This window comes from Elephantulus edwardii, unplaced genomic scaffold (genome assembly GCF_000299155.1).
Source record: "Elephantulus edwardii isolate Elephantulus edwardi_28Jun2011 unplaced genomic scaffold, EleEdw1.0 scaffold00001, whole genome shotgun sequence".
In the NCBI taxonomy this organism is placed as follows: domain Eukaryota; kingdom Metazoa; phylum Chordata; class Mammalia; order Macroscelidea; family Macroscelididae; genus Elephantulus; species Elephantulus edwardii.
The window spans coordinates 38,898,287-38,924,532 of NW_006399751.1; the positions used below are offsets into that span (position 1 = coordinate 38,898,287).

At 40.2% G+C, this 26,246-nt stretch overlaps 1 protein-coding gene across 1 annotated transcript in view; it reads left to right on the forward strand.

The window, feature by feature from the left end:
* The window catches only part of PDE11A (phosphodiesterase 11A), a 565,819-nt gene that overhangs the window by 488,544 nt on the left and 51,029 nt on the right, over nucleotides 1-26,246 (forward strand). Inside the window, exons 16-18 of the mRNA XM_006878796.1 lie at nucleotides 11,916-11,993; nucleotides 14,152-14,215; nucleotides 23,100-23,174. Of these exons, the coding sequence (XP_006878858.1) occupies nucleotides 11,916-11,993; nucleotides 14,152-14,215; nucleotides 23,100-23,174 (217 nt within the window). The remainder of the gene's footprint in view (nucleotides 1-11,915; nucleotides 11,994-14,151; nucleotides 14,216-23,099; nucleotides 23,175-26,246) is intronic.

Sequence of the window (26,246 nt, forward strand, 5' to 3'; positions counted from 1 at the left end):
CAGGATAGAGCAGGGTTTAGAGCTGTTGTGCATAGGGTCGCTATGAGTCGGAAACGACTCGATGGCACATAACAACAACAACATATTATAAAGGGAGTTCTGGTGGCCTAGTGGCAAGAAGCTGCAGTCCAAAAGGCACACAGTTCGAGGCCACCAGCCGCTCTGTGGGAGCAGGATGGGCAGTCTCTTCCCATGGGATTAACTGCCTCTGAAAACCCACTGGAGGGTCAGCTATGGGTTGGTTCCAGTTCTACGGTACACAACAACAACATGAAGAAAAGTATATTCAATCAGGAAACGTAACAAAATATGTCATACTAGAGAAGATTAAACTTGTCTAGAAGTCTTTAATTTGATTAAAACCTTGAGATTGAAGGTAGACAGAGACGAAAAGATCCAAAACTACAGGTGTTAAAACTTCAAAGGGATGCTTCAAGGCACTAGGCTATTTGTCTGTAAACCCATAAATATGGCCTATGCAACTTCCATAGTTGATAATTAAAACAAAAAATTCCCAAGCACACACTTAGGAGCTTTCTGTATGCATTATCCTGTTTAATACTTAAAGCAGTGTTATTAGACTATATTAGTAGTACTATTGTTGTTCTTGTTGTTTAATGCCGCCGAGTTGTGGACGACTCATAGCGACCCTATGAACGAACAGCCTGAGCACTGTTCGTACATAGAGTTTCCAGAGGCAAGCCATTTTGGAAGTGGACGCCGCTTCTGCTTCCAGGCTTGATTTAGTCGGGAAGCTCCAGCCAACACTGTCCACCATGGGTGCCCATTACCACGATTGGCACATCACTGTCACAGGCTTCAGCATCACAGCAACCACGAATTACCTCTGTACAGCATCGCACAGACCAGTGCTATACCACCTAGAAGAATGTTTGACAGGAAGACAATTTGAACCTGGCCGAGGGCCACAGATGACAATCACCCACCTTTGGCTTGGTAGCACAGCTTCCTTCCACTAGGCCAACACAGCTCTCTCTTGGTCGTCGTCATTGTTATTGTTGTTTAATGCCATCGAGTCCTAGACGACTCATAGCAACCCTATGAACGAACAGCCTGAGCACTGTTCGTACATAGAGTTTCCAGAGGAAAGCCATTTTGGAAGTGGATGCCACTCCTGCTTCCAGGCTTGACTTAGTCGGGAATTACTTACCTCTTAATACACATTAGGAAATTGACGTTTGGAAAGAATTAGTAAATTCCTCAAAATATCAAGTGGCAAGGTTGGAATTTGAGCCAAGTAATGGGACTCTAAAATGTTTCTAAATACTGTGTCATTCTCTGCATTTGTATAACTATTGGCCTGAAAGTCCTAAAGGGGAAACTGAAGCCCATTCTGAGACCCTTCAAGCACCAGAGGCAGCAGGAATGTGAATAATACACACATCTGAAGCCATTTCCAAACAGACTAGAGAGAAAGCCTAGAGCAATTGAACAACTCGAGACCCACCAGGAAGAGCGGTAGGGATGCAGGTGAAGCTCCTTGGTTAGAGTTGCTTGGAAGCCTGCCTGGTGAGTTCACACTGCAATTAGAGGCTCCTTGTTTGTAGTTGAACTAAACTGAAAGGAAACATCAGAGGTTAGTAATTTTTTCATGTGTGATGAGAAAAGTTTGTATTTAGAATTAGCTAACTGGACTTAACTTATTGTTAACAAGTCAAATACAACTCATAGCTACCCTAAGAACAGCCAGTCTGAACCCTCCCCATCCTGTACCATCCTCATTATCTCTGACAAAATAGAGGCAGGCCATGGCTGAAGTCACTGTGTGTTAAAAGAACAAGGGCCGCGCGGGGACAGTTATATCTGTACCTTACTAACTTCACATAGGGGAACTGTTCCCTTCATGCAATAATAGCATGAATAACCCAAAGCAATCCCTATTGGGCCAGACATGTCCCCCACACTCCTGTACCTCTTTCTAGTCATCTCAACACCAGTCTTCCTGCTTTACTTGGCCCCAATCCAATGTGATAGCTCACAGACCAAACAAAACCATACTGGGGAAATGAAAATGTTTTCATTCAGGTTAGTAGCAGAATACAGTGAGAGCAGCATCCAAAACATTCTTGCAGGCACCTCAGCCTTGAGCCTCACTGCTTTGGGCCAGTGTTACAAATTGAAGTCTTGAGCTGTCAAGAAAACAGGTCTGTCTTGGAGAGGGTGAACCGAGTTTCTTCTTGGAGGCTAGGATTTTAAAGCTCTGGCTCTCATACTTTGGGCACGTAGTCAGGAGGGAACAGTCCTTGGAGAAGGACATCATGCTCGCAAGGGTGGAGGGACAGCACAGGAGAGGAAGACCCTGGATGACATGGATTGATACTGTAACTGGGGCAATGCAGGTAGGTGTTCTGGAGTCAGAGCTGTTGTACACAGGATCACTACTAGTCACAGGTAACTCGATGGCACATAACAACAACAACAACAATGAATTATGGCCCGACTCTTACCCCTAATTGTCCAACAAACTTGGGCAAAGGCTGTTAGCTCTGGTTCCAGTGGTGTAGCTGTCCCAAGGTCCCATCTCATGTCGGATCTCTGGTCCTCCACTGTGGCTGCTCTGGCTGTTGTTTCTATAGGCCCTCTTGCTTGCTCTTTTCCTGGTGGGGAAGATCATCCTTCTGGTGCTAGATCTGCTCAAATTAATGGTGAGACTAGCCAACCCCCTTGAGGATTAGTCAGACTAGCCAGTCCCCTTGTGGATTGGTGAGATTGACCAATTTCTTTGTGGATAGACTAACACATCCTATTAACATACTCCTGCCATTCATATGGCAAAGTCAGAAAATGGCTAGGAAAGCCATTTTGAATAAACCCTTAACTCCACACTGTGTTAATCATCTTGTTGGGAGTCTTCCTATCCTTCACTGACCTTTCTTAGTTCCAAGCATTATTTCCTTTTCCAAGGAATAGCCTCACCTAACTATGTGTCCAAAGAATGAAAGATGAAGCTTTGCCATCTTTGCGTCCAAGGAGCTCTCTAGTTGCACCCTTCCCAGGTGTGTGTTTGTTCTTTTGACAGTCTTTTGATAAGTCAGTACTTGTCTCCAGCACCATAACTCAAAGGCATCAATTCTTCTTTAATCTCTGATGCTCTCTGATGCATAGCAAGTGACTAGCCAATCCCAATTTTGCTAGCAATATCCAAAGGAGGAGTAAGTTGATCAAGGTGTTGACTCTGGCCAAATCAGTGTTGTGAAGCTTCTTCATAGCTTGTTTGATATTTGTTCACCTTGATATCCACAATGAACATGTTTAGATGCTTGTTTGGTGCTTGTTCACCTTGACATCCACAATGAACATATGTGCTCTATCTTCTTCATGGCTGACTCAGTGGTCAGAGGAATTTGAACTTGATGATGACAGAGAATTCAAGCTTGTTTTTCCAGAGATCACTCTTGTGGGGGTATCTCCTTTATTTCTATGCGTGGATACCTTTCAGTGCAGCCTTCTGGTCTTTAATGCCTTTGCTTTGGCTCCAATTTGGGGAAGGGCAGAGACTTCCTGCTACTCAATGCCATCTTCATAAAGGGCTAATTCTTTAAAGAACATATAGATAGGTCTTGGAGAAGGTACAACTTTCAGATATATAGGAAATAATTGAAAAGACATAGCTTGAATCAGGTGCACCTTAGTTTTCAAACTGACTGCAGCTCTTCAGCATTTTAAGAGGTTTTTGACAACAGATTTCCCCAATATAACACATCTTTTGATCTCTTGACTCCTTGTTTCCAAGGGTGTTAATTGTGGATCCAGGCAAGATGAAATTGTTATCCACTTCAATCTTTTCTCCATCTGTCTTGATGTTAGCTATCTCTATTTCTAAGGAAATCTTCAGATTGAAATATTTTCCTTGGTGCTGTATAATCATTCATTAGTAGTCATTGTTATTATTCTACCTAATGTTTTTTTATGTTTTTCAAAGTCAGCCAATAAATAGCATTTCATATATATACATATATATATATATAAATATCTCACAACATTCTTATATATTTTATGTTATTAGGAGTTATGGTTTAAACATACTTCAAAAAAGTTATTAATATATAGAACAATTAATTATAAACGCAGTTGTTGTTGTTGTTGTTGTTGTTATGTGCCATCCAGTCAGAACTGACTCCTAGCTCACCCTCTGGCAGGTTTTCCAGAGGCAGCAAGTTGCATAGAAGAAGATTGCCCACTTTTCCCCAGCAGAGCAGCTGAGATTCAAACTGTGTGCTTTCAGGTTGGCAGCAAAACTCCTTACCACTAGCCAACAGAGCTTCCTATAAATGCGGTAGGAACTCAATAAATACTTCCAACCCATGCAAGCAGGAATAGTCATACATTCATAATTCAATAAATATGTATTAAGACCTTGCTATATGCAGTGTTTTCAAGTACCCCAGTTGTCTACACTTAATTCATTGCCGTATTGGAAAAGAAAAGGATAAATAGCAAAGTATCAATGATTAAAAGGGTTTACTCCCTCCCTGACACTTAAGAATTAACAGCACTTGATAACTTAACCCACTGACGTTATTCTAATGTTAGAACAACAGGCCCGGTGATTGCTAGAGGAAATGTATTTTTTTTCCTTCCTAACACACTTCAAAAAAGTAATTGCAAACAAAACAAAAACAAAAAAGTAATTGCATATTCTCATCTGCATCCAGATGATATCTTAAAAATTCTAAGTTCATCTGCTAACACTTATCAGTGCCTTCTTTGTGGTAGACACAGTGCTGGTTACTCAGGATACAGTGGCAAATAGAACATGGTTCTAACTTCCAGAGGCTCAGATGCCAGTGGAGGGAAGAGAGAAAAGTTAAACGGCAACTGAATGAGTAACTCCTTCCCACGTCTGTGCCAGAGCATCTGGGTAGACTCACCCTACAAATGGCTCAAACATCTTCTTTGCTCAGTGATTCTGGCTTAACTGACATGCTGTCTAATCGACTGCCATTTTCAGTGTTTAAAGTAACTCTAGACTTCCCATTTCCCACATTTTCCTTAGCTCTCTTTCTAGTGTCAGCAACAGCATTACATCCAGCAAATTGTTTCACTAAGTTTCTAGCTGGCCTTTATATTACCAGTTCGAGTCTAAAGATGAATATTCACTGCCAAAATTAAATATAAGACTTTTCTTCTCCAGTCATAAGTATTCCAGAAGTCCAAAACACCCTTCAGAATCTGCATGTCACAGGCAGATGTGTGGTTTCCCTATTGAATGGGCTCTAAGTAGGCTGATAAGACAAATATCCTCTCTTGGGTCATGTATCCCACCGTTTGCACACATACCGACTCCTGTCTCACATTTCTAAAGAGGAAACTGCAGAAAATTCACCACAATGATTTGCTACCTCAATTGTAAACCCTAGCATCTGGGTATCTTTTAACAGATACAGAACTGTCTGTGTACTTATATATTATTGTTGTTATATGTTATAGAATAGGAACTGACTCATGGCTGGCCCTCTTGTGAGTTTTCAGAGGCTGTAAATTGCATGGGAAAGATTGCCTATCTATTTCCCATGGAGCAGCTCGTAGGTAAATTTAAACCATGTATACCTGTGGGTTAGGGAGCTGTGGTGGCCTGGTGGTAAGAAACTGCACTGTACTCCCTCAGGCACATGGTTTGAATCAACCAGCTGCTTTGCATGAGAAGGATGGACAATCTCCTCCCATTGATTAACTGTGTTTGAAAACTTGCTAGCAGGTCAGCTACGGGTCGATTCTGACTTCACAGTACACAACAGCAACAATAATGCCTTTGGGTTGCCAGTTCAATTCCATAATCCACCATGCCATCAGAGCTTCCTACATACATATATAGCTATATAAATGTATCCCAAAAAATCCTGATTAAAATAATCACTAGAAGAATGGTTTCTCCTGGTACAAAGAAAAGATGTCATGTATATAAATTACAAAGCAGAAGAATTTTTAATGTAGTAATGAGTAACCGTTAACCAATCTTTAGAAGTATTTTTGTGAGTAATTTTTGCTGTTCTTTTCAAATGATGCTTTTTTAAAGACTGCTATTTTTCTGACTGGAACATATGTCAGGAGAGTAGGATAAGAGCCTAATAAAAACATATCTGATTATAAATGAGATTTTCCAGTAAGTTGCTTTTCACTAGTCAAGTACTTGTCATTGCCCTTGAAAACCAAGGTTCCCAATGATCTGCTTGAGAAGTTAATGACACAGTTCCTCATGGCAGAGCCAGGTCTGATCCAGGAGGTATTGTATAATCTTGTGGGTTTCCAAATGCTCATTTTATAAATCTCATATTTTTTCTTTTTTAAATTTTTTTATTTCCATTCATTCATCTTTGCACACTTTCCTCCCTGCCCACACTTCCCCCACCCCAGTTCGCTTTTCTCTTTGACAAGTAAAATAAAATATAAAAAAAATAATAATTCTTTTATTGTTATACAATCCCCTTCCTCCCCTCCCTGCCCCCCACTCAGTCCACTCCACTCTGCAGGTTTCATTCTGGACTCTTGTCAGGACAATAATACCTAATCATATATTCCTCGTAAACAGTACTCGTATTTTTTAAATGCTTCTAATTCTAGCAGTTTCACATATGCCAATGCTTGACTCTGTAGAATCTATATAAACATATAGGTGTAAAAGGAGTAGCTATTGCGTAAGTCGTTTCTTAAACGGCCCAGTGGTTTTTCCCATCGCTTCTTTGTAATGATTATGCTAAGAAAACCAAACTCACTGCCGTCTATTCCAACTCAAACCTATTCTCCAAGACACGGTAAAATTGCCCGATATGATTTCCAGGGCTGAAACCTTCACGGAAACAAAGAACCACATTTTTGTCCCATGGAACAAATGATGAGCCTTTCCATGAGCAGCCAAGGGCTTAAACACTATGCTGCCTAGATTCTTGTATTGACCTGTGCACGCCTCTGTGTGTACATTTAGGAATATGTACCTGTGTGTATATATTATACAGAGAAGGGGAAACTCACATGAATTCACAAGGAACTGTCCAAAGCTACAGTGTATGTAATGGGGGGGGGGGAAGAAACATTCTTATCAACATGAAATGTGTTCTAGTAATAAAGGGGTCCTTGAGTGTCATAAACCATTAATGGGTTTGGCTGCTGTCATGGATTGAATTGTGACACACACACCCCAAAATAAGTGTCAACTTGGCTAGGCCATGAATCTTAGTATTATGTAACTATCTTATGTGTTGTCAATCTTAACCCCTATGATTTGAATGAAATAGACCTAGAGGCAGTTAGTCATTGTTGTGACTATCCCCAGTAATGCAATCTGGAATGTGGTTAGCCAATTACTTGTAAGGAGATGAGAGTAGGATACAACACTCTTAATAGGTCACAGCTTTGATCCACTATAGGAGAGGTTTCCCTAAAGATGTGGCCTACATCACCTTTCCTCTCACAAGAGGTAAAAGGAGACAGAAGCAAGCAGAGAAGGGGAACCCCAATACCAAGAAAGAAAAGCCAAGAGTGAAGACCAGGTCTCTCGGTGGTACATCTCCTAGGTCTAAGGAAAGACTGAGGTCAAGACACTTACTTGGTGCTTTCCAAGGAATGCTGGATCTACAGATCCTGAAAGGAGATAAAGACCTTCCTCCTGAACTGTCAGAGATAAAAAGCCTTCCTCTAAAGCAAACACCTCACATTGAGACTTGTAGGTGAATGAATTAAAAGATAAGAAGTTTATGTTTGCTAAAACCACCTTCTTCAAGTACTTCTGTTATAACAACACTAGATAACTAAGATAGCTGCCACCTTAAAGTTTGGAGTTTCAAGTCCATCCAGAGGAGCCTGGGAAGGAATACCCAAGTGATCTGCTTCTAAAAAAAAATTAACCGTTGAAAACCTACAGTTCTACTCTGAAATACATGGTCACTATTAGTTGGAATCAACTTGACAACCACCAGGGCTATTTTATACTGTTATTGTTGTTGTTATTAAGTGCCATCGAGTAATAGACGATTCACAGCACCCTTATGAATGAAAGACCTGAACATATATAACTTTCATCATTTCTCTAAGTTCATAGAGTTCCCGGAGGCAAGCTATTGTAGAAATGGATGCTAGGATTTTGTAAGAGCATGGATGAATCTCACAAACATAAAATTGAGTGAAAGAAGCAAGTTGCCAAATAATATATTTATTGTGATGATACCACCTATAGAGCATCTGAATGCATTCAAGATAATACATGTATCATTTATTTTGTAAAATTATAAGCTTTTGTGTGAAGATGATTTATACAAAATTTAGAAAATTATCATCTTAGGTGGAATGGAGGGAGACAGAAGACACAGACAGCAGAATAGTGATACCTAGGGGCGTCAACTAGACAGGAAATCTTTCTTTCCAAGCTGACTGGTGCAAATAAATATTACATATTTATTGCCTCATTTCCACACCTCTCAAAATGCATTTAATATGCATAGTAAATCTTTGCAAATCATTGCTTCAAAACCTTTTCTGCAGCTGTATCAAAATAATTAACCCTACTTCCTGAACTTTAAAGGACTTTTTTCCAGGAAATTTTTAAATATAGTTTGTTTCTATCTGGCTATTTATGTGACCAAATATATCACTATATGTGTGATGCACAAGCTTCTACTAGTGACTAGACATTTCTTGTGATTATCTGGAAAAATCTTTGATATGTAGGAAGTATCCTATGTCGTCTGAGTTCACAGACAAATCTTGAAACACAGAACCCATTAAAAAAATACTATTTTTAATGAAGGAAAGGTCAAATTAGTATGCAACTCTGTTCTATGGCCTAAGTGATGCTTCTGTGGGGTCTCAAGTCTACCAGTGGCTCCTCGAAAGATGAACATCTCTTCCTCTATGATTTGCAGCCTCTGAAAACCCACTGGTGGGTCAGCTACAAGTCACTTCTGACTAGACAGCAGTGAGTGAGTACTTAGTGGATATTCCTTTTCTTCCTGTGCAATGGGATCTAGCTTGCTTAATGTGATATGAAGCCTGTGATTGATTCTGAGTTCCACTGATAGAAGATTCACACCAGCAAATTTAGCTATGTAAATTTTCAGCATTGAGGAATTGATTTTTGTGGTGCTGTTCAGCTGTCATTTCAAAGATTTGCATAAAATAAGTGAACATTTTCTATGATAATATTCCTCTTTGTATCAAAATTGTTGTATCTCATATATTGAACATATTCTCAGCAGATAGACAGAAGGTCAGATATTTTTCAGGATTTGTATTCTTAATTCCTATTAATTTACTGCCCATTCAAGTTAGAAACTAGTCTTCAAAAATCTCACAAGAATTTTCTTGATTGGGATTTGCTGTATCTTTATGTCACTGTTTCTAAACAGTAACTACAAGAACCTTAACAATAGGGTCTAAGCAAAGCCAATAGCTAAAATTCCTTTTTAAAAGTGAATAGCTTTCTGAGACTTCAGTTCAACAAATAGTTATTGGGCTCCTACTACACACCAGGCATGGAGGTAAATGTGAGGATGCATCAGTGAACAAAATGATCAGGTCTCTGTCTTTTTTGAGCTCATCTTTTAGTGATTTGATGAAAATAGCCCATAGGATTGAAAAGGCTACATGTGTACATGTGATAACAGAGACAGTGGTTCTATAAACTCTCCCATGAATCATCTTCCATGATCCTCCCAGCTAAGCCAAGTGTCTTCCCTGTGCTCACAGGACATATCCTAGCTGAACTACAGTACAGTGATTAGGAACACATGTTGTTTATTTCAGCAGCTTGTGCTTGTATCCCAGTTTTGACACTTCTGGGTGCTCTAAGTTGGTTCCCACTCAATGGCAATGAGTTAGTTATCAGGCATTGAGTAACTACCAGTACAGACACTTTTCCTTAGCTCAAATCTTCACCACTGAACTAGAAATTGAGCTTCCAAAATATTGATTCACTTGCTTAGAATTGCACAGTTATTAAGAGGCAGACAGCACTAAAACTCAGGAGTCCTGGTGGTACAAAGACCGGGCATTCAAACCCACCCAGCCACTCCATAGGCAAAAGGCTTGGTGATCTCTCCCTTAGAGATGACAGCCAAGAAAATCCTATGGGGCAGGTCAACTCTGTCACATGAGATCACTGTGAGTCAAAACTGATTCCGCAGCTCCCAACAGTTGCATGAAACTCACGCCTGTGTGCATCCTAAACCTGCTTTTGCCACTTGACCATATGTCCTTTCTGTTTCACTTTAGTCAGTTGAAGGTAGAGAGGAAAACGCTTGCCCATGTTCACAAAGAGAGGAGTGGTGCTAAATGAAGAAAGCATTACTTATAAGAAGAAATTGTTAAGTGTGTGCCTGCCCCGCCACTCACGCCCACAGTAGATGCACTTGGCGGGCCCTTCACTCTAATTATGCTCATGCCTTCGCTGCTGATTGCTAAGAGGCTGCCGCAGAGATAGGCCCGTACTCTGATATGCCCTCAACCTGCATCCACTTTAAGAGTAAGTCCAGAACCTCCAGTTGAGTCTTGAATAATGAAGTGAGCTACACATTGAGCTTCATAGTCTGCCCCTTTGGATAAATTAAGAACCAAGTGACAGAAGTCTCTACAGTTAGCACCTGGTGGTCCTCAAGGCGCACATGGGAGCCAGCCACCTTCAGCATGCTAGAGGTGATATCTCCCATCCTGTTGTGGGTTAGCACCATGTCTTCACATTCTTTGTCTTCCAAAGTGCTGTGAGTTATCACCACCATTCTAAGGTCCTCCTTCGTCTGGTTCCACAATTAGTGATGTGTAATGGCAGCGTCTTCCATGGTGTCCTGGAAGTCTGGGGTTAAATGAAGGGAAATGGCTTCTCTGTTTCTCAGAGCCTTCAAAAGTTTGACATGAACGGTGAGTCTTCAAGAGGCACATATTATAGGCACGGAGCGCCTCCCAAGACTGGCATTTTGCAAGAATCACTTTGGGAAGAGGAGGGTGAAGTTCCATTAAATATTCTTCCAATTAAGTGCCTGCAGGGTGAAGTGGGGAAGATGACTCTTAAGCCAAAATGGCAATGTCTGCCTTTTCAAATCTCTCATTGTAAAAAATGAAGCCATGTAGCTAGGTTAAAGAAAGTTTTTAAGAGGAATAAATCACTCATTTTCTCATCTTTAAAATATTCCTTTCTTGTCTTGTCCACTTGAAGACGTATAGTTGGGGAGGGGGGCAGCCGAGGCAAAGGGTGTGTATGTGTGTGTGCATGTGTGTGCCCTGTGCTGAATGTGCTAAATGTTTTACAAATATCATGCACTTAATACTCACAGTTACTCCATAAGTTAACAAATCTAAATACAGCCCACTGGGAAGTGGAACTCAGAAGGTTTAAGGAACTCCCCGACATTGCACAGCAGGCAGGAGATGAGTCGGTGTTCACAGGCAGTTGTGTTTCAGATTCCAGAGCTATAAACCCTGCAGTGGCAAAATTGTCATATTCTAACCTTGAAACAAAAGGTATTTATCATTAATTTACTACCAGAAAATTTCTCTTATCTAGGACCATCATGCAATTCGGTTCTCTGTGAAATGAAAACAGAACATTCTGGAATTGTTCTCACTTTGTATTCGTCCTTCTTTGACTTTCAGTACCTGTCACAAAAGGGCTTCCCAGCACATAATCCTAAATGCAGCTCCACTTTGTTTTCTGTTTTATGGCTCTATAAGCTCCTTTGTTGTAAATACATTCAGAACTGAATGTAGCATTTTCTTGAAGTCTCAACATTTTTAAAAAAATGATTTATTTTGTTAGAACTTTAGCTTCATGATTTCAAATATTAAGTTACTTGGTTCAGGTGGTCTTATATTTTCTCCATAAATGTGTTTATGTCACCCCACAGACTGAGAAATCTCATTCCAGGTTTGTTTGGGTTTTTTCTTTCTTTCTTCATTTGATTTTTGTTCAGGAGGAGAACTGAATTCTTTGAACTTGTCAGCAAAGGTGAATATGATTGGAACATCAAAAGCCATCGTGATACATTTCGGTAAGAAAAAGCGCTTGTTTATGTGTTTTTTCATTATTTGAAGATTTGGTCGGGTTTTCCTGACAGTGCTAAAAGCATACAAATGATTTTTCAAGTGGCAAAGCTCAGCTTATATTCAACACTTTCAGATCTTAGTTATATAGAGCAGAGAGTGTGTGTCAGAAAGTGAATCTTATTATATTTCCATCTCCTCTTCATAAATTTGTTCTCAAAATTAGAAAATGATGTTCACATTTCTCAGCAAACCGTGACTCCCCAGTTGTTTCAGAAGGATGAGAGTTAACCATCATGTTTATGCGGCACATTTTAACCCCTCTGCTGCAGTTGTTCCCGGTGGTGGACACTATGCCTATCTCTCATCCCTCAACCTTCCACTGTGCCCTGCCTTACCCATCGCAAGACCTGCTTTCTTATTCAGGTTCTAAAGCTGCCTAGAGTGAAAATGAAAGCTGGTGGGACCAACATTTTGGGGTCACTGTGTTCCTTCCACTACCACCAGGCAACCTCTGGAATGAACTTGCATTAATTCAATGACCTTGGATCAAATGGGAAAATAAGGCTCAAATTACCAAGCAGATGAAACCTAAAATATTATCCAAGTTATGGTACAAGTAGGCAACTTGACAAAGATTCCTGTTTAATGGGCTTCCTGTCTAGGAAAGAGAATACAAAGGGAAATACATTACCATACACTGTGATCCCTCTTGGATTCCCATAGAACCGGCTATAAGCAGCATTCAAGTCTGTTATCACTGTGGTGAAAGCATAGAACTCTGAATCTTTTACTCACCTGAGGAAAAATTGCTTAATCTCTCTAAGCTTCTGTTTACTTATCTGTAAAATAGAACTAATAGCATTTCCCTCTAAGGATTGTGCTGAAGACTCATTCCCTTAGTATTTATAAAGCACTTAGAAGAGAAGCAGGCACACAGCAAGCAGAGTAGAAGTGCTGGTTACAGAAGATCAAATATGAAGAATGGGTTAATGTGTCTCTCTTTGTATAGTGCTTAGCAGTGGGATGTTTGGAATGAGATGCTTCATAAATGTAGCTTGACTCTCCCAGGCTGGATGGCTGGTGCTGCCTGGTGCTCTAAATGGCCCATTGTTATCTGCAGCACTGCCTTGCTCCCTAGAGGGACTTCCTGGGGAAGTTACACAAATCCCACTGCCATCTAGGCATGCTCTGCCATCTGGGAAGCAGACATGTTTGCAAGGATTTCAAATCTGGCAGGTGATGAAATGTTAACACCTGACACCAGGACAGCCCTCTGCCCTTTAACAACACACTCCTTTCTTCTGAAAGGAATTAGCCAAGATGTCGTTTCGCAGCTCTGAGTCGTCACTGCTTGTCATCAGATACTGCTGGGTTTAGTACAAAGAAAGCAGATTTTGGACAAAGAGTGTGTGTCTTATTTCCTCCTTTCAAATTACAAGCACCTAAGTGATCCACCATTTTCGGGGTTCCTCAGATAACTGTAGCCCCAACTCAGCACACATTCTCCTTAAACCCTACAGAAATCCGCCCCTCAGCAATCAGACTCGGATCTTCTCTGTGCTTCCTGATGTGCTCAAATTAATGAAAGCTGTAGCTGAATATGTTTCTTCTTCATAGTGCTTATAAAACATGGTGGTAGCCAGGTTATAAACTGGAGTGAGATTCTGGCTCCTCCCTGTAAATCTCAGCTCTATGGAGCAGATGAAAATGAAGGTGCCTCTCTCCTCTTTGGTTGGGGTTTTCTTCCATCCCCATCAATCAGTGATAAGTTGGTAAATAGATTCATCAGCCAAGAACAGAACATTATGTACAGATTCCCTTGTTTATAGTAAAAAAAAAAAATGCATTGTCCATTATAGGTTATTTTAAACAGAGCCTCCTTGGCTCAGGTATTGAGAAAATAGTGCTTTGCTTTCCTTGATTTGCTGCAGACCAAACAAAAGGGCCACTGGAGGATGTGTGATAGCTTTGTCTTCCTGAGCACAGTGGCCACATGATGGAGATGCTGAACATAGGGACTCTAAACAGTGCTGCCCCTTGTTGAGGTAAAGAAGATGTGAGCCGGCCTCGTTCTCATTTTATTTATTTATGTATCTGGGACGGGTTTGTTTGAGAATGCAACAAAAGATTATTCAGGCTGTTTTGTTCGGTTCTGTTTTTCAGATCAATGTTAATGACAGCCTGTGACCTTGGAGCCGTGACCAAACCGTGGGAGATCTCGAGACAGGCAAGTGGTGATTAATGGCATGGCTCAGCGGCGGAGGGTTTGGGGGGGACAATATTCCCAGAGCCCCCACTCCCAGGCACTAAAACCTTAGTCAATTTGCATCAGTATTAACATGGTGTAAAAAATAGGAGACTTGGGCGCGACATAGTTTATGGCACAGTCTTTTTCTTTATCGAGGCTTCCACTGAGCAATAATATTTCTGTACTTGGTAAGATTTTTTTTAACATACTAAATCAAATAACACTTTGACCATTTCTTAAGGCCAGAGTTTCAAAAGCAGTGTCTTAAAACAGATAATCACATTTAAACACAAAACTCTGTTTCTCACAGCCGAAAAAAAATTGAAAAGAGGGTAAAAAAGGAAATTCTGGTTTTCTTTTTGGAAGCTATTTAGTAGAGATCAAAGGACTCTTTGGCCAGAGTGAGCAATGTCCCGTTAATTTTCACCAACAATCATGCCTTTACTACCTCGTGGATTTCACTGCCAGCAAGCACCTAACTGCCAGTAGCAATTATAGTTTTCAGTCAGGTAACTACACAGTGTGAGATCCTTGATTATTGTTATTATTTGGAAGTTAATCATTCTTTCTTAAATTGAAAGTTAATCATTCTTAATGCTATATGAGACAACTACTGTGTGGGTAGAGGAGTGCAAATCTTATTTGTCCTAAAATTTTAAATCTTAGGACAAATAAGATTATAATTTCTGTAATAATCTAAAACTTTATTGACTTTTTCCTATGTTTCAATTTCATTTTATCTTTAAAAACTCCCCTAAGAAGTAGGTAGGGTTATTGTTGTTGTTAGTATGTACCATCAAGTTAAAACTAACTCGTAGCTAACCCTCCGGCAGGTTTTCAGAGGCTGTAAATTTACATGGGAGGAGATTGCCCAGCTTTCTTCTGACGAGCAGCTGGTGGATATGAACCACCTGCCTCCAGACTGGCAGCACACCTAAAGCTATCAGATTCCAGATTCTAAAACAGCATACTGGGAAAGGTAGAGGATCTAAGAAAGAGAGGACGACCTCAATAAGATGGCTTGACACAGTGCTTATGACCATGGCTCGAGGAGGTCAGAGATGTTGAAGATTGCACAGGGTAGAAGAAGGCTCAGATTTGTTGTTCATAGGGTTGCTGTGGGTCCTAGTCAACTCAATGGGGCCTCACAACAACAATCTGTAAAGTTTATAAATACTACCTTAGAAAGAAAGGACAACTTTGCAGATGTCTTGACAAGGGGAGCTTATCTTTGATTATTCAGGTGGGACCTCCTTTTTTAAAAATTAATTTTAATGAAAGTTTACAGAGAGTTAGGGTTTCCAGTCATTTATTGTTGCACTTTTCTCCCTGCCCACCTCCTCCCCCCCAATTCACTTTTCTCCTTGATGAATAAAAGAAAAACTCTTTCATTGCAATGCAATCCCTCCCTCCAAGCCCACTGCACTGTGCAGTCATCATTCTGGACTCCTGTCATGACAATAATACCTATTCATATATCCCTTTTAAACAGTTCTGTCCCTCATCTGTTGCAACGCAGTATACATCATTCCTCCCTTTCTTCTCTGTCTTCCCGTAACCCCAATGTCAGTCCTGTTTTACAACAGCGGGGAACCTAACTCTTATATGTCCTTATAAGAGACAGAGATTGTACATATAAAAGAGGAGAAAGTGATGCTAACACACAGCAGAGATTGGAGTGATGTAGCCACAAGCCAAAGAATGCAGACAGCCACTAGAAGTTGGAAGAAGCAGGAAAGAGAATGGTCTTAGAGCCCACAGAGGGAATGAGGGTCTACTGATAACTTTTATTTTGGTCCAGTAAAACTTATGATCTCAAGAACTATGGAAGAATAAACTTGTGTTATTTTAACCTCCCAAGTTTATGAATTTTTTTTTTCACAGCCTAGGAAACTAATCCAGTTCTTATGACTATTTCTATGAGTGGAGAAAATGAGGCTTAGAAAGGATAAGCAGCCTGAGGTCATATGCCAAGTGAACTGAAGCCCTCTGCCACTGAGTTCATTCCCACTCATGCTATAGACAGAACAGAACTTGCAATTGTGTTCCTAAGGCTTCAGATCTTGACCAAAGCAGACGACCTCCTATTTTTCTCATCTTTTTCAGTGTTACTGCTGGATTCATACCACCAATCTTTTGGTGAGCAGCTGAATTCCTTAATTCATATTTTTAGCAGATTAGACCCAGAGACTTTTCTCTGCACAGCACTGTATGCATTCCCACACACAATACATCCATCCATGTTTTCTTAATGATGCAATGTGTCAGTGGAATAAGCTATGATATCATACTCCAAATTTTAATGATTTTAAAAAGACAAATTGACCACACGCATGCATGCAGGATTAACTGAGGCCTCTTTGTCTTCATTCTGAAACAGCTGCTGTTATGATTAATGCCTTTCATTGTAGTAGAGGATGAGAGACCTGTACAGGCCTGGACTGGCAATTAAATGTCCTCCCACCTCAATAATTCATTGGCCAGGACTTGTCACATGACCGTACTTAACCACAAGAGAGGCCAAGAAATACAATGCTTCAGTGTGTCTAGAAAGTAGAAAACTAGATTTGTTGGTAAAATCATCCTACCACAGTGTGCTTTGCTAATCACAAAAAAGAAAAGATTTTAACTGTCATTCTGTGGTAAAATATAGCCATCCTTTCCCCAGGAGAGATAATCTGACTATCTCGTCAGTGAAGGAATTAAGCTCAAAGTCCAGGATCAGTACCTATTTATTATATGTCGTCAAGTCACTTGTGACTCAGCGACCCTATGTACAACAGCTCTGAACCCTGCTCTTTCCTGAGCCAACCTCATTGTCTCTGACACACATATCCCCATTACTCCAGTCAGTGAGTCAATCCATCTCATCGAGGGTCTTCCCCTCTTGAGCTATCCTTCCACTCTTCCAAGCAAAATTTTCATCTTCAAGGTCTGTTCCCTACATATACCCAAATGTGCCATTTAGCGTATTCAAAACACAAAATACCTATTTGAATGATCCCATTCCCAATGGGAAATAATTGGCAGTCAGTGGTCCATAGAAATCCAAGAAGCCTGCTGGACATTCACTGTGGGATCCTTCTCCTGTCATACGTAGGTCCTGATTCTTTGGAAGAGATTCTCCAGTCGTTTTTGTCTGTCACTTTATGATCTGTCTTGGAAATTGTTCCTTTTTCATTGCCTTCCGTGGTTATGGCTAAAGGTGAAGCGGCCTCCGAGCCTACTTCCCACCTAGAGAAGGCTGAGGGCCAAAGCCTTGTCCAGAATTTTAAGCAGTCATGGGCCCATGGTTTCTGGGACACTAAAATACTCAAACTTTCAGTTATAGTGCCTGAAGTCCTTCATTTTGGTGATTTCCTTGCCACAATAGCCACAGTCACTTTTCTGTACAAACATCTTTGATTCTCCATCTCTCCTAGGTTCCTCATTTTCAGAAATAAAGAAATATGGCAAATATCTTTCTCTCTTCTCTTGCATGACTTAATTTCTAGTACTTTGGCATGATAGGCTTCAATGAGAGGACCGTATAAACTCAAATCTCTGCGTCATTTTGCTCTCGTTAGTAAGATTTGCTGCATATCACTTCCTTCAGTTTCTTAAACTTTCTTTTTCTTTCCTTCTCTTCCCTTTTCAGTGGCAGCATGTTACTTCCATATTCATTTTTCTATCAGTCTAGGATAAGCTAGGAACAACCATTGAATGCGTGGCCACCAAGTGAAAGGTTAGAGATCTGAACCTACCTGTCCAGCAGCTGCTCTAGAAGGCCTAGTGATCTGCTCTTATAAAGAGTATAGCCTAGAAAACCCAACAGGGCAGCTCTAATCTGTCCCATGAGGTCACTGTAGGTTGAAAATGGACTCAAATGGCAGATACCAACAAGAGGTAGGCTATGTTCTAGTGCATCACATAAAAAAACACATCCTCATCATGATAGGTAGACTCTATGCAGTGAGAGATGGATGGAAAGGACTATTACAATAGGGGGAGAAATCTATTGTAGTGGAGAAAGCACCAAGTATAAGATCACCAAGTGTCTCAAAGAGTTAGGAAACAATCTTTGTAATTGTTGTTGTTAGATGTTGTTATCTGCTTGACTAGGACCCATAGTGACCCCATGAGCAGAGGCTCTGTACCCTGGCCTGGCCTGCCTGTGCCGTTCTCATCATCTCTGAAATACTTGAGCCCATTGTTACAGTTATTGTGTCAATCCATCTTGTTGAGGGTCTTCCTCTCTTTCAATGGCTGTCATCTTACTAAAAATGATGTCTTTTCCTGAGGACTGGCCTGCTCCTTACAATATGCTCAAAGTATGTGACATGAAATTTCATCACGCTTTCATTCTCAGGAGACCGCTGGGCCTGGCTACATCTTCTCTAAGATATATTTATTTGTTCTCTTGGCAGCCCATGGGATATTCAGTACCATTCTCTAATACCACCCCACAAGGGGATTGATTCTTCTTCTGTTGTTCTTATTCATTGTCTAACTTACAGATGCACAGCAAATACTTTAAAAGAGTGTGGATTTAATCAGCTGCACCTTAGCCTTTAAACTGACATCATGGCTCTGTAGAACTGTGGAGAGGTCCTTGACACCAGATTTTTCCAATGCCATCTTTTCGCTTCTTGACTGCTGGTACCAAGGATGTTGACTGTGGATCAAGTAAGATGAAATCATTGACAATTTCAATCTTTTCTCCATCTATTAAGAATAAACAAGCTAGTACAGAGAAGCGGCATGAAAGGGCACTGTCATCTGGTAGTAAATCAGAATGCTGAGGTCAGTCAATTCTTAGGGAAGGTCCTTTAATGAGTCAGTATGTTGGCTCAGTCAGAGAGGTGGTCAAAGGTCAGAGATTTGAAGGAAAGAGAGAAAGTTTACCAGAGTTTGATTAGCAAGCACTTTCTTTCTCACTGGTCAGTGAGCCAAGCAACTTAGTTACATTTGTGAAGCCAGGGAATTTGGAGGGTCCACGTCTGGTCCTGTAAGCAAGGAGGCCTCTTCATGTCTTAAACGAGTGTTCTAGGCAAGGTGGTTATTTGCAGTAAACCATGTTCCTCAGTACAAAGGATGGGAAATTTCTTTAGCCATTGCTGTTTTCTGACTTCACAGAATTCAGGGAAAATTCAACATTGTCAATGAACAAATGCTGAAATGTTAGTCACTCAACACAAGGCAAGTTTGTTTCTTGTTGACATTGCTGTCCAATGCAGATTAAGGAGTTCTCTGATAGAGCTTTCTGAGCTGGCTTCCAATTAAACTTTGGTTTTCATTTTGGTGTGGCCAATTTGAAGGAAGGAGGGTAAAGGAGGGTAATTGTGGAGATTTTGTGTGTTTGACTCACTCGTTTCTGCATCTGTCCCTTTCCCTTCTCCAGTGTGAGGAAGATGTCCATCCAGGGCAAACTGCTAAGAGGTGGATGGCTCCTCTTGATACTTGTAGTGATTGGTGTGGCCTCTCTAACAAAGAGCGTGGGGGGTGAAGAGTGTGGAGAGAGCACTGACTAAAGAAAAGAGGCAATGAGGTACAATGTTCCAGGAGCAGCTCACTTGAGGCCATGAAAGTGACAAGACAGAGCACTTGGGAAGAAAAAAAGGTTTTACAATAATATTTAGACCAACTTGGGAGGCCCAGTGCTGCTTGCAGGTGGTCTTCTCTCTCTCTCTCTCTGGTGTAAATATTATTTTATTTTTAGGATATGCAGTTTTGCACATAGTGCAGGGAATCAAGAGTTTAGAGATATAAAACACAAAGGCATGTTTTTCCAAACGCTTCCATCAGAAACCTTCTCTCAGCTCTCACCTGGTTAGCTCATCTGTGTTTGTCCAAATTGATGGACAAGGCTAAAATATTTCTTTTAACTACATGCTAAGATTTTAATAAACATTTTTACCAAAAAAAAAACTTATACTTTTTGTTTTTCTACCTGGGTGTCTATTTTCCTTTTCAAAATTTGTTTTCTTGCCTAAGTGACTCTAAGCATGTGTGTTTCCCCAGTGATCCCATGCCCCCCAAGGTCTGATTAGCATCTCAATTTCCTTCTTTAATGAAAAATTCCATCAGGAGCCACTTAATGTTTCTGATTGAGTTTTTAAGTACAAACAAAACAGTGGTTCAAATAGAGCTGTGAACGCAGCTCAAGGAAGACACCCAGGACCACTTAGGAGTAGCAAGGACAGGGGTTTTCATTTAATGTCTTTGCTTTCCAGAGGCTACAGATCTATGCAGGACGCCCACTTCGGGGTGGTCTGATGAGCACATTTACATTCTTTAGTGTAAAAACCCATCCTCAGAGCCATCTGAGGAAGAGTTCTGGAAACTGAATAAATGAGGCCAGCCCCTTGAGGAACCATTTCTGGAGGGCCTTAAGGATGACGGGAGCAGCCTGCTCTAATGAAAAGTAGTGGCAGAGACTGGAGAGAAGAGAATCAAGTCCTGGAACATGGGCAAAGTACATGTGAGTGACTGTAGCCAGAGGTCAGGGAGAGGTTAACGTTCAAGACAATTCCAGTCAGTTTTCATGCCTTGAGTTCTTTAAAAGGATTCGTGTGCCTTATAAGAAATGCTGAGTGTCAGAATGAACTGGATATTCTATTTCTTTATACATGACTAGACACTCGCCACTCTCAGATTTGGAAAGGGCATAGGAGAGAAGGGGATCTGAGTTTGATCTTGTTTTTAGGTCTTATCTATAACATATAGTTGGTGACAGTTTCTTGAGTAAATTATCATAATTCTATTAATTTCACCAAAATTAAATCCTTCTGACCTTTGGGCAGACCAAAGAGCTTTATCTTTGCAAGAACCTGGAATAGAGAAAAATTATTTTGGTGATTCAAGTCTTTTTTGCCATCAAGTTATCTGGAATTATTCAAATATTCTCACCACTGGGCCAACTGGTAGCCCCATGATAGATGGAGAAGAGATTGAGGTTGTTAACAATTACAGCTTGCTTGACTCCACAATCAACACTCTTGGCACCAACACTCAAGAAATCAAATGATTAATTACATGGGGAAAAATCTGCTATCAGGGACTTTCCAGAGTACTGAAAAGCAATGATGTTAGTCTAAAGTCTAAGGTGCACCTAATCCAGGCCATGGTCTTCACAATTACTTGCTATACGTCACAGAGCTGAACAATGACTAAGGATGACAGAAGAAGAATCAATGCCTTTGAGTTGTGCTGGAGAAGAGTCTTGAACATATCATGGGCTGCCAAGAAAACAAATAGGTCTGTCTTTGAGAGGGTGAAACCAAGTTTCTCCTTGGAGGCCAGGATTTTGAAGCTCAGTCTCACATACTTTGGGCACATGGCCAGGAGACCAGTCCTTGGAGAAGGACATCATGCTCGAAAGGGTAGAGGGACAGCGCAGGAGAGGAAGACCCCAGATGAGATGGATTGATACAGTAACTGGGGCAATGGGGGTTGATGTGTCAGAATCAGTGAGACTGGTTCAGGACAGGGCAGGTTTCAGAGCTGCTGTACATAGGGTCCCTATGAGTCACAGGCAACTCAACAGCACATAAAAACAACTTTCAATGTTTTATAAATCCAATTCATTCTTAATCCCAGAGATTCCCGAGTTACTCATCATCATAGTCACTGAAAATATTTACTTAGCCTTTACCTGTAATACATATCAGTTGCTTTTCACAAGGTCAGAAAGACAGGACTTTGAGAAGAACAACAACAAAAATCACTATCTTCATCATAATTAGTAATTCAAATGTGTGGAAAAATGCAATTAAAAAAATCATCAGAAAACACTTAATGTTCCTGATTGCGTTAAGTGCAAACAAAACAGTGATTCAAACTGAGCTGTGAACAAAGCACAGGAGAGCTACCCAAGACCAACAAGGGCACAGTTTTTTGTTTCATTTGTTTACTCTCCAGAGGTTATAGGCTTATGCAAGTTGTTATTTGTGGAAAATCCCTTCTTTCTGATCTTCTTTTTGTTGTGTACAATTGAGTTGGAATCGACCCATAGCTGACCCTCCAGTGGGTTGTCAGAGGCAGTTAATCTAATGGAAGGAGACTGTCCATCCTTTTCCCATGGAGCACTTGATGGATTTCAAACCATGTGCCTTTGGGATTACAGGACTGCTTCTTACCCCTAGGCCACTAGAGCTCCTTGATTTGTGGTAGAACAGCTATTATACTGTGCTTGCACGTAGTTTCAAATGTATTAGAACAGTCTATAAACTAACACTTTGGCGTATAGATTCAGAGATCCTGAAGATGAAAATTATGTTCTTCAGACAACATCATGACATACTATGTAAGACTGTATGAGCAACAAGCTCAGCATTAAACTGGTTTGGCCCTTGGCTGGTCACCACAGCAAGGAGAACAGGCCACATCCTAGGTTCTCCTTTCCATAATGCACAGAAGTATTGGCGGAGCAAGGCAATTAAGGAGTTATTGTAATGACAAAGTAAAGCAAATCTAGGACAAAAGTATGTCACAAAATGAGAGTCTGTGTAGGGAAAAAAAACAGTTACATGATTGTCATTCAGTAATACAATATTCAGTATATAGAATATAGAATAATTGTATATTACTGGCTTCATTTTTCTGTTTAAGACCACTTCCTACACCCAACCAAATGCTTCATTTCCGATATGGAAGCTGCATTATACGAGATTATCTATCTCTCATACATCTGAATCGCATTGCACAAGTTCTGATTTAAAAGTTCATTAATGAAATTTGTAATACTTCCAAATCGAAAAGGTTAATGTACTTCCTCACAAGCTTTTTCAAAGATTGCAAACAATCCTTATACACAAAGGCAAAAAGAATTTCTGAGTCTCATGATTAATTACACATAACCATACGTTCAAATGATATGTTTCAGGTGGCTGAACTTGTAACCAGTGAGTTCTTTGAACAAGGAGATCGAGAGAGATCAGAACTCAAGCTCACACCTTCTGTAAGTGCATCCTTTTAAAAAAAAGTCTCATTTGATAAATACTTGACTATATTTTAGTATCTTGGGTTTCTAGGACTGCAATAACCAATAAAAGAGACAATAAACTCCCTACAGTGTCTTTAAAGAACAAAAACTGGTTTTCTTACCATTCTGGAGACTGAAAGTCAAAGTCAGGGATTCTGACCATGTTGATTCCTTCTGTAGAGCTCTCTCCTGGTTTCTGGTTTCTGGTCTCTGCCAGCAATTCTTGATGTTCTTTTATTTGTAGATGGATCTGCAAATGGTATCTGTCTCCCGAGGGTCCTGACTTCTTATGTCTCATAGGCTGACTCTTCTTATTCTTCTCTTTCATAAAAAAGTAACCATATGAAGTGATTAGTTACAGGACTCACCTTACTCTGCTATAAACTCATTGACATAAAAAAAAATTCTTGTTTCTAAACAGCTGTATTTACAAATACAGAGGTTAAGATTTCAACACATATTCTGGGGGAGACACAATTCAATCCAAAGCATGTTGCAATATTTTACTAACAGACATTATAAAAATAAAGAATAAAGGTAGATTCTTCTAGATGAAATATTTGGGCTGTACCAACCTTAATATTCTAGAATTTTAAATACTTGCCTATTAATATGCTATTTACTGACTCTTTTTTTATTTGATTCTTAATTGAGATAGAATATATTTAACATAAACTTTGTCATCTTCTTAAATGTACAATTCAGTGACATTAATTATAATCACAATAATGTGAAACTATCAACACTGTTTATCTCCAAGACTTCCTCAACACCCCACACAGAAACTTTTCTCATTAAGCAATAATTCCTTTTACCGTGATTTATTTACCCTTTTGAGTAGCTATTTCAAAAATAATTCCACATCATCTCTTGAAAGTAAGGAGGAAAGGAATGAATTTAAGGAAGAACTTCTGAAAGTTTAGACCTTTAATTAAACCTAGATGCTGAATAGTCTTATTCCCAGGTTTCTGATTAAGAATGTTAAGAACTTAACAAGCGTTTCCTGAGCACCCACAGTGGGACAAGGGAGAAGGTGGAAAATGGCATTTGCATAATCCAGAGCCCAGAGTTGGCATTTTGTGTGTGGGCAATATCTGTTTTGAAAAAGAAAAATTCAAAACCACTAAAGACAAGCTGCTCAGTCTTGAGAAGCTAGAACAGGCAATTGCAATTAATAATGGAGAATTATATAGCTGTTCTTTTCCAACCTTGATCTTTTCAATATCCCAAAAGAAATATTTTAGACTCTGTTTCTTTTCTTTACACAACAAGAATTCGTTACATAATGAAGAATTTCACTTGGGGAATTAGTTTCTGGTGATTGCAATGCTACTTCTATAACTTAACCATTTAATTGTTCAGGAATGCTTACTGGAGGCCCAAAGAGATGCCAAGTTTTCACTCATGAGTGGATTGAACTCAAAATCAAGAAAACAAAGATTCTCCCCACTGGGCTGATTGGCAGCGTCATGATGGATGCTGAAGAGATTAAGATTGTTTACAGCTTCAGCTGGCTTGGCTCTACAATCAGCACTCTTGGCACCAGCAGACAGAAAATCAAAAGACAAATTGCATTGGGAAGTTCTGCTGTCAAGGACCTCTCCAGAGTACTGAAGTACAATGATGTCAGTCTAGAGACTAAGGTGCACCTGATCCTGGCCACGGTCTTCACAATTACTTGCTATGCTTCAGAAAGCTGGACTATGACTAAGTATGATAGAAGAAGAACTGATACCTTTGGGTCGTGCTGGAGAAGAGTATTGAATATACTAGGAAAACAAACAGGTTCATACTGAAGAGGATAAAACCAGGCTGCTTCTTGGGAACAAGAATTTTGAAGCTCCATCTGACATACTTTGGGCATATTACAAGGAATACCCATGAGGAGATGGATTGACTCAGTAACTGGGGTAATGGGTGTAGGTAGGTCAGAAATAATGAGATTCGTTCAAGATAGAGCAGGGTTCAAAGCTGTTGTACATAGGATTGCTATGAGTCTCAAGTGACTCGATGGCACATAGCAACAACAACATAAAGCAAACAGGTCTGTCCAAGTTAGCAACCAAGTTGCTCCAAGTTAGAGGCAAGGATATTGAAATTCTGTCTCTCACATACTTTGGGTATGTGGCCAGGAGGGACTAGTCCTTGAAGAAAGACATCATGCTTGGAAGGGTGGAAGGACAATGCAGGAGAGGAAGACCTGGATAAGATGGATTGACACAGTAACTGAGGTAAAGGAGGTAAATGGGTCAGAGACAGTGATAGGGTAGGGTTCAGAGCTATTGTGCATAGGGTCTGTATGAGTCACAGGCAATTTGACAGCACATAACAACAACAACATATAACAAACCTAAAGATTTCTATCACCACTTTCAAACTGTGAAGGAAAGGGGAGCCTCTTTATTCTTAATCATAATGAGTGAATAGACAAGAATATATAAGCAAATGGTTCTGAGAATGGAGCAAAGTATTTGAAGCATGGCATCTCACAGAAGAGCCAAAGAGGCTCAAAGCACTGGAAGAAGGGAGTAAGTTACTAAAATATGACCTGAGCATCTCTCCATGTCAAGTACTAGTTCTGAAACTAGTTCTGAAACTAGGTTCTGGTGTTCTGAAAGTTGCACAATGAATAAGGATTACAGAAGGAGAATCAATAACTTTGAATTGTGGTGCTGGAGAAGACTACTGAATATCTATCCTATAGACTGACAAAAGAACAAGCATGTCTACCTTAGAGAAAATTAAAGCAGGCTGGCTTTTAGAGGGTATTTCTTATAGAAGAAAGATAAGCCCAGCTCTAAGGCAATATGACAAGATAAGTCATAGGCTGTCAGTCTAGCCTTCTGGAGAAGTGACTTATCCACTTACCCTCTTCTTGTGACCATGGAGTTACGTTTTAAGAACCAAAGAAAGGGCATCCTCTCTGGAGTACAGCTGGCAGTGTTTATTCAAGAAATCCATCTTAGCCTTCTAGCCTTGAATTTCAATTGATTGTTCCCTTCCAAACTCTGCCCAACAGAAATATATCATTTTTCTCCCCTCAAAAAT